At 36.5% G+C, this 19,087-nt stretch overlaps 1 protein-coding gene across 1 annotated transcript; it reads left to right on the top strand.

Moving 5' to 3' along the window:
- The first annotated feature begins 215 nt into the window (after window positions 1-215).
- LOC150099963 (uncharacterized) lies at window positions 216-18,230 on the top strand. The gene is made up of 2 exons (XM_090402985.1): window positions 216-376; window positions 15,709-18,230. Exon 2 carries the CDS (start codon window positions 15,895-15,897, stop codon window positions 16,651-16,653), a length of 759 nt encoding a protein of 252 aa, XP_090259111.1. The 5' UTR covers window positions 216-376; window positions 15,709-15,894; the 3' UTR covers window positions 16,654-18,230.
- The last annotated feature ends 857 nt before the right edge of the window (window positions 18,231-19,087 follow it).

The raw sequence follows: 19,087 nt of genomic DNA, 5'->3' as shown, positions 1-19,087 counted from the left end.
GAATGAAAACGCATTATAATTTGTATTTATTTTATTTATTATTATATGAAACACAATTATCTGAATAAAATTGTTAGGTGCGTTTGTTAATAGAAGACATAAATAATACATTTAATTGGCAGCTGACTTTTTTTTTTAATTTTTTTTACAGCACTTAACAAGGCGTGGCGCTTCTGTTCAACGATTGCATTATTCTGCGGGCAACATGTCTGGACCAGTTCGATGTGGTGATTTTACCTTATTCACCGTTTTCGTTATGTTTAAATTAACTGATATTTTTACAACCTACCCATTGTCTCCGCAGAATTACTAGTATGCAGATTCCTGAAAATGTTAGGAAACTGTGGTTAGCATTTCATTGAAGAGTTTTCTTAAGGTAACACCTGTATTAGTTTCGTTACCCATTTCTACTATGCTACTATAAGTCATTATTACTACTCAGCAGTACGCATGTTATTTATAATGTAGCGAACAAGTTATCATGTTGTTCGTTGTTTTTTCTTATATCATATCATTCTAAAATATTTGTGAGTACGTTATTCTATACTTATATACGATATGGTTCGTCCATTTGTTCAGAACAGCCTTTTTAAAATTGGTATAAATATTGAAATATAGGAAGCTGTCGATAGAGTAAAGTAAGTTAAAAAAAAAAATAAATGCAAGAAAAATGTAACTTGTTATTGAAGTTTGATAACAAGTGCCTCTAATATGTATTCAGCAGGTGTTAAATGGATGAAGCAAAAGTTAGGGTATGCAATCTGGAAGAATTGCATACCTTACCAGTTGCATGAGAAGTACAAAGAGCATATGAGGAAGGTGAGTTGCTTGATAAGGGTAGCAAAAGTGCAGTATGAGCAGCAATTAACTAGTGCAGCTATAAAGAATCCTAGGGATTTTTTTCGATGTGTGGCCAGTAGAAATAATGATTAAGGATGGAGGAATGATGACCACTGTAGAGGATATAGTTGAGGTATTTAACCACGCTACCGGCCCAGACATCTATAGACGTCAAGGTTATCATGGATGCGAAGTGCATATTAAAATTGTAATACCATTGAAATATATGATGGATACGAAATGCATGAGGATGCGTATTTGATCCAAAATTTGATCCATAATGGTCGGTAAGGTTGTTAATGAACAATTTATAAAGGTATTTCATTCTTATGAATGTGATATGCAGCGGGAAAGGAGGAGGAACTGTTAGTAAGTGAGCAGGAGGTATATGAGGAATTATTAATATAAATAAGGTTGTACGATTGATGCTATTTCACCATGTGTTTTGAGGGAATGTTCCAGGGGGTTAACAGCTTTTACATACCTTTTTAATGAGTCTTGCAATGAACTAAGCCTCCAAACAAGTAGTGTAGAATTGTTTTGATTCTTAAGGGAGGTGATTAAGACTAAGGCTTTGAATTATAGGCCAGTCTGCGTGTTTGGAGTTTGGTTGAAGTGTTGGAGAGGTTAAGACCAAGATTCAGAATTGGATTGACAACACAGAAATACTCTTTGGTGCCTAGCATAGATTTATTCAAGGATAACTGTGTTTCAGCAGAGTGCTTACTTATTATAATAAGGTGACACATGCATTGGATAAGGGTAATGCATACACAGTGGTATATTTAGATTTTGCAAAAACCTTTGATAATCTGCTACATGAAAAGCTGATAATTAAACTGAAACAGATGGGGCTAAGCAGTAGATTAGTGTGCTTGATTGGAGATTGGCTATCTGATAGCTATCGGTGAGTTGTCTATCTATGGAGCAATATCCCCAATGAAGAAAGTTATTAGTGGTGTATCCCAAGGGTCTGTTTTTGGTCCATTGCTGTTTAATTTGTATGTAAATGACATTGAGAGATGTCTGAATGGTTGATATGCAGTTGTTTGCAGATGATGCAAAGTTGGGAGAACTATCAGGAGTAGAGCAGATGCTGTGGCTCTGCAAGACTTGAATACACTGGCTAAATAGATAAATGAGTGGGGATGTCAATTCAGTGTTGCAAAATGTAAGATTTTGAAATTTGGGAAGCAGAGATGGGATGTAGAGTACACAGTTTACTGGAATTGGAAGAGGTAAAGGAGATGAAAGATCTGGGAGTGATTGTGGACAAAGACATAAAATCTTGAGGACATCATCAAATTCCTGCCATGTAACCTCAAGGGGTGTACAGGATATGACAGTACTACATGAAAAAATTACATAATTACTAATTTCCTATCTATAATTTTCCTCCAAATCAGTCTGTTACTTGTCAAGACTCCAACATTATCAGATCTTATATTTCTTTCGTCTAAGGCACTTTGTACCATATCAATCCACCTATATCTTGGTCTTCCTCTGGGTCGTTTTCCTGCCAACTTGGCAAAGAACACTTGTTTTGCTAATCTTTCCTCTCCCATTCTATTTAAATGATGACCATACCACCTGAGATTAGCTCTGCTAACGCATTCCTGGATGCTGACAATGTCAAGTTCTTTCCTAATATCCTCATTTTTAATATGATATTGCCATTGATGCCATCTGTTCACGCCTCTAATCTTTCTCAGGACTCTCATATCTGCGGTCTCTAGTCTTTGGTCAAGTGTTTTACTTCTGACTCAGCTCTCAGATCCATAAGTTAAAACTGGTTTGAACACCGTCTTGTATACAGCTAATTTAGTGTTCCGATTAATTTCTCTCTTATTCCATATGAATTTATTCATTTGACTTCCCACCATACCAGCTTTGCTGATTCTGTTGTCTATTTCTATATTTAATTTACCATCTTCAGTAAAAATCGTGCCTAAGTAGCTGAAATGTTTTACTTGTTCCACAGGTTCTCCATTCACAACACAGTTGACATTTTCAATGATTCTGCCTATTTTCATTGTCTTTGTCTTTTTATTGCTGACCTTCATACCATATCTATTACAACAGCAATTGAATTTAGTCAGAGAATCTTGTAGAGATTCTCTGACTAAATCATACTCAGACTTGTAGCGGATTTATTTAGAAGTATAACATCATCCGCATAAAGCAAAGAGCTGACATTAACATCTCCAATTTTGATATCAGGTTTAATACCACTTTCCTTCATAATGTGATCCATATAGATAATGAATAACAGAGGGGATAATGTACATCCTTGTCTCACACCAGATTTAACATTAAACCATCTTCCTGTACTTCCTTCAATTCTAACTGCTGACTTACAACTCAAATAAAGACTAAGTATTGCTTGATATAATGCCCCATTGACACGATATAACTGCAGCGTATTGAATAGCTTCTCTCTTGGCACCTTGTCATATGCCTTTTCCAAATCGACAAAACTTAAATACAGATCTTTGTTATATTCCCATGATTTCTCAATTATTTGTCGTAAAGTGAAGATCTGATCCTGACAGCCTCTATTTGGCCTGAATCCAGCTTGTTCTTCACCAAGCTTTTCTTCCACAATTCTTCTCAACTGTTTCTCAAGTATACTTGCATAGATCTTGCCAGGAACACTCAGTAGGGAAATACCTCTGTAATTCTCACATTCAGTTTTATTTCCCTTTTTATATATGGGTACTATGAGAGCTCTATTCCAATCATCGGGAATTCGTCCTTCTGTCCAGGCTTTCTGAACTATGCAGTGCAGCTACTGTAAGACTTTTATAGCACCATACTTCAGCATTTCTGGTCGAATCCACATTTCAAGCCTTTGATGGCTTTTTCTACTTCAAGTATGGATATGTATTCCTGGCTGCATGCCTGGTCAGTGTTTTTTATCACTGTGCTGTCATCACTGCTTGTTTCATTTAGCAGTTTTTCAAAGTAATTACTCCATACTTCAAGGATATCTTTTTCTCCTGTTTTCATGTCACCTTTATCATCTCTAACTCCTTTTACAGCACTCTTTCCTCCATTCCTAAGCTTCTTCAACAACCTCCAGAATATTTTGCCACCTTCTTGATATTTATTTTCTATATTCATGCCAAAGTCCTCCCATGACTTTTGTTTAGCTAGTTTTACACACTGTTTAGCTTTCTTACATTTGTCTCTATATTCTGTAAGAGTAAAAGCTGACTTATTTGCCAGGAACTTTTGATATGCTTTCTTCTTTTCCTTCACTGCCTCTTTAACCAGGGAGTTCTGATTTTTTTATCCTTGCACACAACCTCACCACATGCCTCTTTGGCAGAATCAATCAATGTTTTCTTCAGAGTTTGCCACTGAATCTCCAAGGCTTGATTCCTGTTCTCAAACGCTTTCATTTTCTTTTCAATAATCTTTCTGTATTTTAGTCTCTACAGTTCACATCTGAGAGCTGCTCAACTTTTATTCGCTTTAAAACTTTCTTACATGTTATTCTTTTCAATATGAAATTCAATTTTATCCTGCTCAAGACTAAATAGTGATCACTTCCAATTTCAAATCCTCTGTACACTCTGGTGTCCTGCACCAGGGAGAAAACATCACTATCAACAATAACATAGTCAATGAGACTTTTCTTATTCCTAGCCTCTTCTCTCCATGTGAATTTGTGCACATTTTTATGTTGGAACATGGTGTTAGTAATAACCAGTCCATGTTCTGAGCAGAAATCCAACAGATATTTGCCATTATTATTAGCTTTGCTCTTTTCTTCAAATTTTCCCAAAATATTTTTGTATGTCTGACAATCATTTCCTACCCTGCTATTTAGATCTCCAACAAGGACCAACTTTTCCTTTTCATTGTGTCAGTTGCTTTTTCTAAAGCGTCAAAAAATTCCTCCACTTCTACCTTTAGTAGAACCTTCTGTGGGACCATAGGCACAAATAAGTCTCATTGTCCAGTTCCCCATTCTCATATTTGCCCACATTACTCTACTTGAGACTGACTGCCATTCAAGAAGATTAGCCTCGTATTTTGTGTTGAATACTATGGCTACTCCTTCTTTTGATTGTCATTGCCTTAATATAACATTTTGTATTTATTGCTCAGAAAGATCTCACCAGTTTTGGTCTTTTTTGTTTCAGTCACCCCTATTATGTCGATGTGGTACTTATCTAATTCCTCAGCTAGCTCCATTTATTACTATTATTATTACTATTATTACGGGCAACTCCAGGGAGTCATTAGACTCATCGAGGGAGGCCCCAAATCATATTCATCACAACTATCTGACATTCATACAGTATCTATCATACCTCGCCTTAAACTCATTCACTGTCACAGCATCCACTACAGACTCAGGGAGCGCATTCCACTCATTCACTACTCTAAAAGTAAAGAACCCAACTCTAACACCTTTACTAACCACACTTTTTCCCAGTTTCCATGGATGTTCCCTAGTCCTCCCACAACCAGCCCTGTTCTCAAAAATATCTTCTGAATTAATTTTATAGAAACCCTTCAGTAATTTGAATGTCTCAATCATATCTCCCCTCCTCTGCCTATCAACCAGTTTTTGCAACCCACAAATCCTCAACCTGTTCTCATACGGTTCATTCCACAGACCTGCTATCATCTTGGTCACTCGCCCCTGGATCCTCTCCACATCCTCCCCATCAAGAAGAAACCTAGGTGACCAAATCTGAGCACAGTAGTCTAGATGGGGTCTTATCAAGGCTCGATAGAGAGGAACAATAACCTGCTTGTCTCTGCTTGTCAACGTATTCTTCAGCAACCAAGTGATTTGATGAGCTGTCTTGGTCACCCTTGCAATGTGTCCCCTAAATTTCAATTCCCCATCCACCAACACTCCCAAATCTCGTGCCCCATCAATCCCCTGGAGCAGGGCTCCACCAATGCAGTAAACTGCCGCCAATCTTTTCACCCCAAAATGCATAACCTTACACCTTGCCACACCAAACTGACATCCATTCTCCCCAGCCCAGACCCCCAATCTATCCAAATCATCCTGCAAAATTTTGACGTCATCTGCATTCACTATTGCCCCACCCAACCCCGCATCATCCGCAAACAAATTAACTGTTCCTCCCAGATCATTTCCTATATCATTTATGAACAAATTAAACAGCATTGGTCCAAGAACAGATCCCCGTGGCACACCACCAGTCACAGGCCGTCCCGTGGACTCCACTCCCGAGTAAACCACTCTCTGACATCTCTCCGTCAACCACCCTCCCATCCATCTCACCAACCCCATGTCCATTCCCATATGCCGCAATTCACCGACCAGAATTCCATGTGGAATCCTGTCAAAGGCCCCGGCAAGGTCCAGCAGAATCACCGCAAACCCATTACCCTTATCTAGTTCAGCCGTCACTGTGTTATAATACGTGAGCAAGTTACTGAGGCATGACCTACCCTTCACAAAACCATGCTGTCCCCGATACAGTATCCCATTTTCTTCAATCCAATCTTGTATTTTCCTTTTGACTATTTTCTCTAAGACCTTGACAATGATTCCTGATATGCTAATCGGTCGGTAATTTACAACAGCAGTCTTGGAACCACCTTTATGCAGTGGAACTATTTTCCCCTCTTTCCACCTGCTCGGGACTAACCCAGACCCGAGACTCAAACAAAATGGTCAAGGGTACTGACAATTCTTTAGCTGCTTCTCGTACAACACGAGCTGGTATACCATCCAATCCCACAGATGTATTGACATTGAGGTTATGCAGTAGACTACTCACCTCCACTTCATTAACCACAATTCCCGTATAATCTACTGGTTTATTCGTTTCTGCAATGTCACCACCTTGATGATATACTTTTGCAAAGTGCTCACTCAGTAACTCAACTATCTCAACTGATTCAGTTACCTCCCTACCATCGGAATTCTTTAAAATCAATCTGCCATGTACATTTTTCCTTTTACTTGCTACATATCTAAAAAACTGTTTAGGATTCTCTTTAGCCTGCATGGCCAATGTTCTTTCGTAATCCTTTTTTGCTTTTCTTACCACACTCGTCACCCTTCTGGCCTGCGCTTTATACCGTTCATGTGCCTGCCGGTCACCCTTCTCCTTAAATTCCCTCCATAGTTGTTTCTTTTTTTGCAACTCAAGCTTAATGGTGTTATTCATCCATTTAACCCCTACTTGATTTATTATTCGGACTCTAGGTATACAGTCAGCCATTGCTTCATGCAAGCACTTCTTAACTACCTCCCATGCACTATCAACTTCTAGTCCTTGCAGTTGTACATGCCATGGCACTGAACCAATCAAACTCCTAAGCTTGTCATACTTTCCCGCCCGATAATTCCACATGTACCCTGTCTTAATTGAAAATTCTACACCTTTAGCCACCTCCCAAGTTAAGACCCTATGATCACTCTCACCGATTGGTGGCAATGTGGTCATATTTGTTACAGCCAAATCCTCAGATGTAATTACTAGGTCAAGCACTCTCTGACCCCTAGTATTTTCCATTACATGCTGTCGCAGATAGTTATCCCTTAATAACCGCATAAAATCCAGTTCCTTCCTCCCGTGTGTCCTCTCCTCACTCCAATCAATGCGACCATAGTTGAAATCTCCCATAATAATCACCCTCCTTCCACCCATTTCTTCTATTTGCTTGTGCATACTGTCACCACCATCTTTTCCATCACCTGGTCTATAACAGCACCCAATTGTATATTTAGTTCTGCTAGCCACAATCTCACACCAAATGGCCTCAAATGTGCTCTTTTCTCTATCCTGCAATTCAACTTCTATTCTCCTTGGCTGGAGCTCATCAGCTATCATCAACAATACTCCTCCCCCCATTTTATTCTCTCTGTCATTCCTGAACACACTATACCCATCACATTCAATCCCACTAGTTATATCATCTACAGTCAGCCATGTTTCACTAATACCTATAACCTGTGGTCTGGAAGTGCCAACCAAGGCCAAAAACTCTTCCTTCTTGTTCCTAATACTCCTAGTATTAGTGTACATGAATTTAAGACCCCCATTAGCCCCAACCCTACCTTGATGCCTTATATTAACTATCCCACTCTGATTTGTTGTCCTTATTTGCTCTGGCATATTATATTCATTCTTACATTCAACTGCCTCCATAAGGACTGTATCTCTACCCCCCCCCCCTAACAAATCTAGTTTCCCTGAATTTGCACATCCACTACATTCAGCAACACTTTCTCAAGTCTTCTTACACCGTAACCATTCAAATGCAAGCCATCCATCTTATATAGATCCTTTCGCCCATCAAACTCACTCCACACATCCACAAATTCCACACCACTCGTCATACATAACCCACGCATAAAGTCATTTGCAATTATAGCCCTCCTTTTAAACATTTCACTGTCATACCGTGGCAAAAGACTAATCATTCTAACTCTCTCACTCTTTTCTTTTGCTACCTCAAACAATTCATTCAGGTCTTCTATCATTTCCATTTTATCTCCTTTCAAATCATTCGTACCTGCCACAACAATCATTTCTTTCACCCTTTCCTTTTGCTCTCTAATAGATGCAGTTACGTCCTTTATGGTCGCACCAGGTTGGTACGATTTTGTCAAATCCTCTACTAACACACCTCGTACTAACGAGTCTCCATACAGCACTCTATCCTTCATTTTGTTCATGTTCACATTCATACCTCTATTTTTCCTGTCATACCTTTTATTATTGGTTGGTTCATTCAGTCTACTTTTGTTCATGCACTCTAGCTGCTGTTTTGCTCTTTCTATCGCACTATTCAACAACGCAATCTCACTCAATGTATCTATCTCATCTTTTTTGTTCTCTGAGAAACCATTTATACCATCATTCACACTTTCTACATTCACACTCTCACAATTTTCATGTACAACTTTGCTGTTTCTTGTCATATCCCTATTTCCTTCATTTTGAAGGTTGACAAAAATATCACACTCACGATCCGAAATACGCTTCAATTCCGCATTCCCCCTACATTTTCTACACACATTCAATCCTTTATCATCATCTAACCACACTCCGACCGCACTCCGCAAAGCGTACATTTCACAGCTAGTACACTGACTAGCTGTGAAATTTCTTTGCCATTCAGGCTTCTTACGTTGATAGTACCGATCTTTAACTCTGGTGATGTTGAGTTGGGGTTTGTTTTCAGATTTGTTCCAGTAGCTGACTTTTCGCTGTTCGCCCTGGTTCCCTGGCGAAAACAACGGGGGCCTTGTTTAACCGGGCGACGCCCCAGCTGGCATGAAATTTTGTCATGTTGTACCATCATTTTGAGTTGTACCACAATCTTGAGGACATGTTGCTGAAATTGTGAGGACAGCACAGTGGATAATGGGAGTGATGTGGAGGACACTGACTTGTAGAAGTAAGGATGTTATGGTTCTTTTGTATAAGGCTTTGATCAGGCCACATATGGATTACTGTGTGCATTGGTCACCTGGTTTTCAAAAAGATGATGTATTGGTTCAGAGATGATTAACTAAGGTGGTTTCTGGTCTCTGAAATGTTTGAGTAAGAAGACAGATTGAGAAAATGCAATTTACAGAAATTGGTGGATAGGAGGAGAGAGGATATGATCGAGACATATAAGCTATTAAGAGGTTATTACCAGATTCATGTCCAGTAAGAAATTAGAGAATGTACATGATTTACAGACAAAAATTAATGATTGGTGTTAGATGGAGAGTGGTATTTTGTGTAGATGTAAGATGAAATTGTTTGTAGGAGGAGAAGGATTATGTAGTATAAGCAGTATATTGTGTGGAGAAGAGTGTCATACCATGATTTGTCCTTGGAAGTGTCGCACAATTATTTACACACATAAGAAATGTACACTTAGTTTTGATCCATTACCTAACAAATATTGTATAAGACTAAAATTATCAGCATTCATATTACAAATCTGCTTATTTAATTCAGGTAAACAACATGCATATATATTTATGTTACAGGATGCAAAAATTGTACTGAAAAAAGACCTGTTCCCAGGTATTTCAAGTTTGGGAAATGTTGCATGAGAAGATTAAGATTGAATTTGATTAGTGTTTTAAGTCAAGTGTGAATGTAATAATCTTGTGCGCAGCTAGCATGAAAGGTGTGTGTATGTACGTAGTTTGGTTCATTGGTGGATTGAGTGGTGGAGACTTGTAGAGTAGGTGCCCTCCCTCAATGAGCTTTGGATTCCCTGGAGGTGTCGCATAATAATAATAATATATATATTTTTTTATTAATAATAATATATTATTATTATTATTAATAATAATAATATATATATATATATTTTGTTTCTTTAATTTTTTACATAATCCAGAAACCCTGCTTTAGAGACCAAACATGGAACTTTTTCAGGCTACTTGGCCTCCAATAAGCAGGCATTAGTCTCACATGGGCCAGTGAAATTCATGTCCCACTTAATGCAATCACAAAGCTCCATGCAGTATCCTGTCAAATTCCTTTTTGGTGGTATCATTATGTAGCCATTTTCTTTTGCATCTTTTATTTCCATATTGGATAAATGTATTTTTTCTCTGAAGTACTGTGAGTGGGCATATTTAAATCATTATAATACTGGATAAAAACTCATATAATATATTTTATTAGTGTAGAATTTTTGCATAGGTATCATAGGCATCTTCAGTATAAGAATGCAATTGAACATTAACAGACAGTTTTTTAAAAAAGCACCACCTAAGTAGCTAATATAGCCAAAAGGGTCTCCATAAATTTCCTAACTTATTTAACCCTCTCATGCATTAGAGCCTCATGAGGACACACACAAAAATTATGTCCTCAGATGAGGACATCATTTTTAACATATACAGAGCACAGATTTAGCAAAATTAATGAATTCATGGTAATACTATAAGATTAAATGATACTGTATGGTACTGTAATAGTTTTTTTAAATAAGTGAGAAATTTATGAACTTTTTTAGTTATCTTATATGAGTTGCTTATTGTTATTAAGAGACTAGACATACCAGCTATCATATTTATTCTCGAATTCATTCACACTGCTTGCATATTCACTCACAACATCCAATGGCAATCCATTCCAATCACGCAGCAACCTCTGAGAGAAAAATCTAGCCATCACACCCTTCTTGGTAGCCTTCATTCTCAGCTTCCAAGGATGCCCTCTCGTCCTTTCCCCACCCTCCATCAATTGAAATCCTGTATGACCCTTTCAGAAATTTGTAAGTCTCAGTCATATAACCTCTCTTTCTCCTGTGTGCTAGTGTCTGCAGTCTACAACTTCTCAATCTGTCTTCATAATCAGTATTCCACAATCCTGATATCATTTTTAACACTCTTTTCTACTCTCTCTTCCTGTCTCTCTCCAATATATCAGAATCCCAACAGAAACCAGGAGACCAGACCTGTGCACAATAGTCCAAGTGAGGTCTTATCAAGGCCTTGTAAGAGGCAAAATGACATCCTTATCTTTACATGTGAACGTTTGTTTCGCCATTGCAGTTATCTTTTGAGTTGTATTTGCAATCTTTGCCACATGGGCCCTAAACTTCCTATCTATTAACACTCCAAGATCCCTAACCTCATCAGTTTCTTCTAGCCTAATCCCACCAATATAATACGACGTTGGATATCTAATCATGCCGAATTTACTGACACCCATTTTCCCATGCCCACAATTCCAGCCTATTCAAATCATTCTGCAAAGACTGCATATCAGCAGCATTCCTGATTACCCTACCCATCTTTGCATCATTAGCAAATAACTGTATCACTTGTCAAATCCTTCCCAATATCATTAATGTACAGATTGAATAACAGTGGACCAAGCACTGATCCTTGTGGTACACCACTTGTTACCTTAAACCTTGCAGACTCAGATCCCCCATATATGTCAGTCAACCATCCTCTTATCCATGCTAATATTGTATAACCCAAACCTATTTTCTCCAATTTATGAAGCAGTCTGCCATGCTGTATTCTGTCAAAAGCCTTAGCAAAATCCAAAAGTATCATGGTGTATCCGCTCCCCTTGTCTAGTTCAATGCTAACATTGTTATAGAATGTGAGCAAGTTGCTAAAACATGACCTTCCCTTAGTAAACCCATGTTGTTCATTACATAGTAGATATTCACTGTCGACCAATTTCTGAATGCAGGTTCTAACCAATTTTTCGAAAATCTTTACCACCACTCCTGAGATACTAATTGGTCAGTAGTTAGACACATCAGTCTTTGCACCACCCTTGTGCAATGGAATTACCATACATTCCTTCCATTCTTGCAGAATCTTCCCTGTTCTGAGACTCATATTAAACATCCTGGTCAAAGGAATGGCTAGTTCAGCTGAACACTCTTTTATCACATGTGCTGATATTCCATCAGTCCCTATTGTTGAATTCTTATTCAGTTTGTGCAACAGCTCTAATACCTTGGCCTCACACACCTGCGTTTCTTCATCTAGCGAAGAGGCAACAGTGAGCTTAATGTTGCGTTCACAGGTTGATAGCTTTTAACGAAATGGGCACTCATTAACTGAACAACCTCTTCTGCATTTGTAACCCTCATGCCATCTGGATTTAGAAGAGTTATTCTTTCATATTCATCTTTCTTTTACTTGTAGCATATCAATAGAATTCTTGTGGGTTGTCTTTAGCACGCAGAGCCAGTTTCTTTTCATAATCAGACTTTGCTTTCAGTACAATAGTTGACTATTCTAGCCTGCTGCTTATAATGTTCATAACGGACGTCATCCTTATGCAAATGGTATCCCTTCCACATCATCCTTTTCGTATGAATCTCTTGCTTAGTTAGATTACACATCCATTTGACTCCTACTCTATTTATTCTTTGAACTCTCTGGACACATTCTGATATCGCATCATTTAAGTATTATTTAAATGCTTCCCGTGCATTGTCGATATTCCTTCCATCCAGCAACTGATCCCATTCCACTGAACTCAGTATACTCCTCAGTTGGTCATAATTTCCTGTTTTGTAGTTCAGCATGTAACCTAAGTTTATGACTTCTGAATGGAACAGTCATAAACTTAGTCACTTCCCAAGTGCGTACCGCATGATCACTGTCACCAACTGGAGGCAGAATAGTTAGGTCTTTAACTGAAACACCCTCTGACACTATAATCAAATCTAACCCTCTTTGACCTCGAGTTCCTTCTGTCACATGCTGTTTGAGGAAGTTGTCCCGCAAGAGCTCAATAAATGCATTTTCATTCTTCTCATGAGATTCTACTGCTACCCAATCAATATTTGGATAATTAAAGTCTCCCATTACGATTACTCTTTTTGCGCTCATTTTTTCTATTTGGTGATGCATTTCTTCATCACCAGCAACTGATCCACCAGGTCTGTAACAACACCCCACTATGTAATTTGGCTTGTTAGATTCCACCTCACACCAGATGGCTTCAAACTCACTGCTACATGAAATATTGTTAGTAGTATTACTACATTCACAGGTCTCAACTCTAACTGGATTTAAGTCATCCAATATCATTAGCAGCATGCCTCCTCCTATCCATTCTATCCTTCCTAAAAATACTGTAAAAAAAACATGACACTCGATACCAATTAGTAGGTCTGATTCTGAGAGCCAGGTCTCACTAATTCCTACAATCTGAGGTCGCAACATATTGACTAAGGCAACAAACTGTACCCCTTTGTTTCTGATACTCCTAGCATTCATGTACGGGCATAATAATCTTACTGCATGTTCTTTTATATACTCTTGTTTGCAGTCTGCTTGAGACAGTTGGACAACTTGCAGATCTCTCCTCTCTAATGCCTTACACATGTAGACATCTTTGCACACACATATGATGGGTACTTAGGTGACACTTTTTTAAGAATTATCTGTTAATGTTCAGTTGCCTTTATGTGTTCCTGTACCAAAGATACCTATGATACTTAGGCAAAAATTCTAATAAAAATATAATAAAATATATTACATGAGTTTTTATCCAGTATTATAATTATTTAAATCTTCTCTGAAGCCAAATTTTTTAAAGCAGATTCACACTTTAAGTAAACACATTTTTCCTGGCTTGGAGTGATAACAGTCCTTGTCAGCTGCAAGTAATCCACGGCATTAGTAGTTTTACAAGGATTTGTATTACAAAGTATTAGACATAAATACAGTTACTACAGCAATTACTTAGTTTTTGCTGATGTCAACCAACAGTGCTGCTCCAGTACTGTTACATATCTGGGTCTTAGTTTCTACTGTTCTGTGCCAGGGTATTTCTTGGGCATCCTCTTGATTTTGTTGACCTCAGTTCAGTTAACTTTATTATTATTATTTTTTTTGTTAAGATCTTCTCATTATGTAATCTTATTGCCATGTTACTAATATTAATTCACAAGAAAACTATTTTTATTTATTTATTTCAAGTAGCTTCTTGTTGGAATGTAATTACTCCTTTAGTGTGAAAAATCCACAAGCTCAGTTTATTTAACTTAATTTATGGAAAGAGACTAATTATTCATAATGTGTCATTTAGTAACATATTAAGTAGCAGATATAAGCCTGTGTATTATGAGAATATGCAAGAGAATTGGTATCTCCTTTGACTAGGCTGCTTAATTTAAACTTCAGTTCTGGTAAGGTGCATATGGGGTGGAAAGAGGGCAAAATAATTATATAAAGGAAGTTCCAAGACAGGAAGCAAATAATAGGCCAATCAGTATATCCAGAGTGGTAGTTAAGGTATTGAAGAAATTGGTTAAAAGACAGAATTTAGAACTGAGTGGACAGTAATATGATACTCTACAGGGACAGCATAGTTTTATTAATTTTATTATTTTTTTATAATAAAGTGACAATTGAGCTGGATAAAGGAAGTAGCTACACATTGGTACTGCTGGATTTTGCAACGGCATTTTACAGGATACCACATGGAACTTGTTACATAAATTGGAGCAAATAGAAATGAATATGAAGCTAGTGAGATGGATAAGAGGGTGGCTGATTTCTTCATAGTAGTATATGGGAGAATTGAATTCAGGAGAAGGTAGGTGACTGGTGGTTTACCACACAATTCAGTACTTAGTACGTTGCTATTTAATTTCTACATTAATGGTATAGGATATGATTTAAGGGGAAATATTTAGTTGTTTGACAATGATGCGAAGCCAGGAAGAGAGAGAGTCAAGATAATCAATCAGGATGATATGAAGATCCTGCAAGGTGACTTGAGCAGACTGGCAGTATAGTTAAAGGATAACGGCTGCAGTTTAACATGGCCAAGTCTAACGTCATGTATTTCTGGATGATGATCTCACAAAATATATTGCATTAAGGCCAGGGATTTGGGGATGGTCCATTATTCCAAAGAACTGTGACTACCTTAATTCTTCTTTGTGTATACTCTCCAGAATCTCTTAATCTCCTCAGAAATCAGGTGACAACCTGTCTAGCAGTTCCTTTGCACTTAAACCCCCTTGTACATTGGAATTACGACGTATATTTCTTCATGTTGCTCTCCTCTCGCTATTACAATATACAATAATCTATTGTTTTCATAGTGCGAGTCCTTCCATCAGTTATATGTAGAGCATTCCGTTCTTGCCTTCCCAATTTCAAAACTTTACATTTCACAATATATTTAGCTGCTTTACCAATGTGCCCACACACACACACATAAGAGCACACCCAAGGAAAAACCTTTTGAATGTGAATTATGTAGTAAGGCTTACTCAGAATCTGGAAAGCTCACTATTCAAATCTTCCTGGAGAGCCATAGTTAAACCTAACGTTATCTCTTTAAGCAGTGTGTGTGAGTAAATTCTTTTGTTTGAAAGTCATCCTGAATAACTTTTTTTTTTCTTTTATAGGCAGTGATAGCAGTTGTTCATCTCAAGAACTGATACTGAAGGGCAACAGAAAGCCACTGTTCATTACCAGTCATGCAACACAAGAAAATATTTGAACAGTAGAAAAATTTTTAAAAACAAAACTGTTTATAAATCCATTACATTTGCACCACATTCTAAATATTCGAATTTTAATTTACTTAATTTATGAGCATGGGAAAAGTTGATTTTCCAATATGTCAGTATCCCAAATGTGGAAAAATAAAATTACCTGAATTTTTTATGTGTGAAATATGTGGAAAGGCATATACAGGATCTGCAAAACTCACTAGACATATAAGAGCACATACCAAGGAAAAACCTTTTGCATGTGAATTATGTAGTAAGGCTTACTCAGAATCTGGAAAGCTCACTAGGCACATGAGAAAACACGTAAAGGAAGAAAAGCAGTTTGTGTGTGATATCTGTGGCCAAAGATTTTCAGAATCTGAGAATCTTGTAACACACACTAAAATTCATGTTAATGAAAAACGGCACATGTGTGAATCATGTGGGAAAGTATTTTCCCAGGCTGCAAGTCTTAGTAGACATATTAAAGATATGCATACTGAGAAAGAATTCACGTGTGAAATATGTGGAAAGACCTTTTCACGATTAGAGCACCTTACCTCACACAAGATAAGTCATACTAATGAGAAATCTTTTCACTGTGAAATATGTAACAAAACATTTGCATACTTAAGAACTCTTAAAGTGCACAAGCGAATTCACACTGATGAGAAACCTTTTGTATGTGAAACTTGTGGCAAAGCATTCACACAATCAGGAAACCTGATTGTTCATAAGCGAACTCATAAGGAGAAAACTTATGTATGTTGGATTTGTAATAAGAGATTTTTGCATTCATCAGATCTTACAACTCACCTAAAAGTTCATGAAAAAGAAAATATACGAAATAGCACATGACTGATATGTCAGGGATGAAAATTTTTCAACAGATCTTGCTAAGCATCTTAAAATTTGACTGAAAAATGACATTTTTAACTATCATTATTTAATAGAACTAAATGATTGGAAACCTTAAATGGACAAAGGCCCTAGTTTTGAACTACTGCATTTGGTCAAAAAAAAAAAAAACCCTTTCTTGTGGTTATTTTTATTAACCTTAAAATATCGTCTTTAAGAAGATGCTTCTGAAAAGTGTTTTAGTACTTTAATGCAAACAAATGCGATTTGAAATGGCTAATTTCTCAGTAAATAATATCTAAACTCTTCTTTGTTTTGTCTTGGGTCCTGAGTTTCTAAATTCTGTGTTTGACTTAAGAAAGCAGTGATATTTTACCCTTGTAAAATATCATAATATAACAGGAATTCTGTGCTAATATGAGTCTGGGCATAAAAAATAAAAATGCAAAGGAAAGATATTAACGAATATTTGGTTCATGCCTTGATGAATATTTCATTGATTTTGAATTTTGTATAGTCACTGTAAATTGTCAGATGGTTTTGTGATTATTGATTATTTTGCAGAAGCAAAATAATCATTTGAGACTTATTATACAAATGATATTTGTTGCTGTTATTTTCATGTAAATAATATAACAGGAATACAAATCTTGTGCTAATATGAGCCTATATGGAAAAAATGCAAAGGAAAGATTAACAAATGCTTAATTCATGCCTTTATGCATATTTAATTGATTTTGAATTATGTTTATTCACTGTAAATTATCAGATGGTTTTTATAAGTAATTCTTTTGCAGAAGAAAGACAATAATTTGAGGCTTATTATATACATGACATGTTAATGTTATTTGTCATTATTTAATTGTGATTATACTTGTATTGCATTTATTTACAGAAAAAAATTAACTGGTATTCACTCTAAAATGAGACATAACTTTATATTGCACAGCTTAATATGTATATATTGTTATGATTCTTCAGTTATTACTATAGCAGTAATTGAAAATGGAAGTTAAATAAATGGTAGCCATTATTAAAATATTTAGATGTAAAGCAGTTAATAAATATTAACTTGTTTATATACAAATTAATCAGCAGCTCTCCAGAGATTTTTCACTGTTTTCAATTTTAAGGGTGACACAGTACTAGGGATTGCTGTAAATACACCAAAGAATAGCATTATTTGTGTGAAAAATCCCTCTTCTGTTTCGTTAAATAAGGTTCATATTGACATATTGGATTCTTTCTCTGAGTAAGGCTAAAGAAGTTTTGTAATAAATCCATTTTGCTTTTTTTGATTTTATATGCTCTTTAACGATTAAGGACTTAGGAATGATAGAATACTATCTGCATCTTTTTAGGAAAGTTAGATGGTTAAGCAATTTCGCCTTTTTGCATTTAACTTTTTCTAAACAACATAGATACCCTGTGTTTTTTATATCCATCTAGATTGTTCATTTTAATAGTTAATATTTGGTCTTTTTTTACTAAATATGATACATTATATTGGATTTATTGGACCATGATTTTGATAAACATATATACATAATCGTCGACAAGTTTTGCCAGCTAGGGTCTGTCTGGATTTTTCAAGATGAGAAAGGTTATGCTAACATTAAATGCTAAAACAAAAGAATGCAGTAACAACCTAAAAAACATTTAAACAAATTGAAGAGCATGCGTGACATCAAGAGCATAAAGCGTGGAGACTTAGTCATTGTTATTAAACCGTGTTTTATAATTTTTCGCGTAATTGAATTCTGCTAAACATAATGAATTTATTAAGTTTTTCCAAATGTCTTTTAATATTATGCCTTGGTTTCTATTGAGGTTGTCTCCTGTCTGGAGTACCACTGCAGCTTCTTTAAAGATTCTACATCTGAAATCTTCTTCAGTGTATAGCATGGAGCTGTTGTTCCAATCTATGGAATGGTTTGAAATTGAGAAATGATGTGCTAATCCTGAGGTGTCTGTTCTGTTATTATTTACATCTCCATGTTCTTTTTCTAAAGGAACTTGTTGGATTTCTATGCTTCTTGAAGTTTGGCCTATATAAGTCAAATGCTGTAAACTCCTGCGTATTTGCAGAACTCCATGCCATGCATTGAAGAAGATTTCAGATGTAGGATCTTTAAAGAAGCTGCAGTGGTACTCCAAACAGGAGACAACCTCAATAGAAACCAAGGCATAATATTAATAGACATTTGGAAAAACTTAATAATTCATTATGTTTAGCAGAACTCAATTAAGTGAAAAATTATAAAACACGGTTTAATAACAATGACTAAGTCTCCACGCTTTATGCTCTTGATGTCACGCATGCTCTTCAATTTGTTTAAATGTTTTTTAGGTCGTTACAATGTTAGCAGTTTTTCAATGTTATCATTTAATGTTAGTATAACCTTTCTCATCTTGAAAAAGCAGACAGATCCTA

Source organism: Typopeltis vanoorti, chromosome 13 (genome assembly GCF_054136105.1).
Source record: "Typopeltis vanoorti isolate ZY-2024b chromosome 13, IOZ_Tvanoo_1.0, whole genome shotgun sequence".
In the NCBI taxonomy this organism is placed as follows: Eukaryota; Metazoa; Arthropoda; class Arachnida; order Uropygi; family Thelyphonidae; genus Typopeltis; species Typopeltis vanoorti.
The sequence above is the reverse complement of the archived record's forward strand: the minus strand, read 5'-3'. Positions and strand labels throughout refer to the sequence as shown.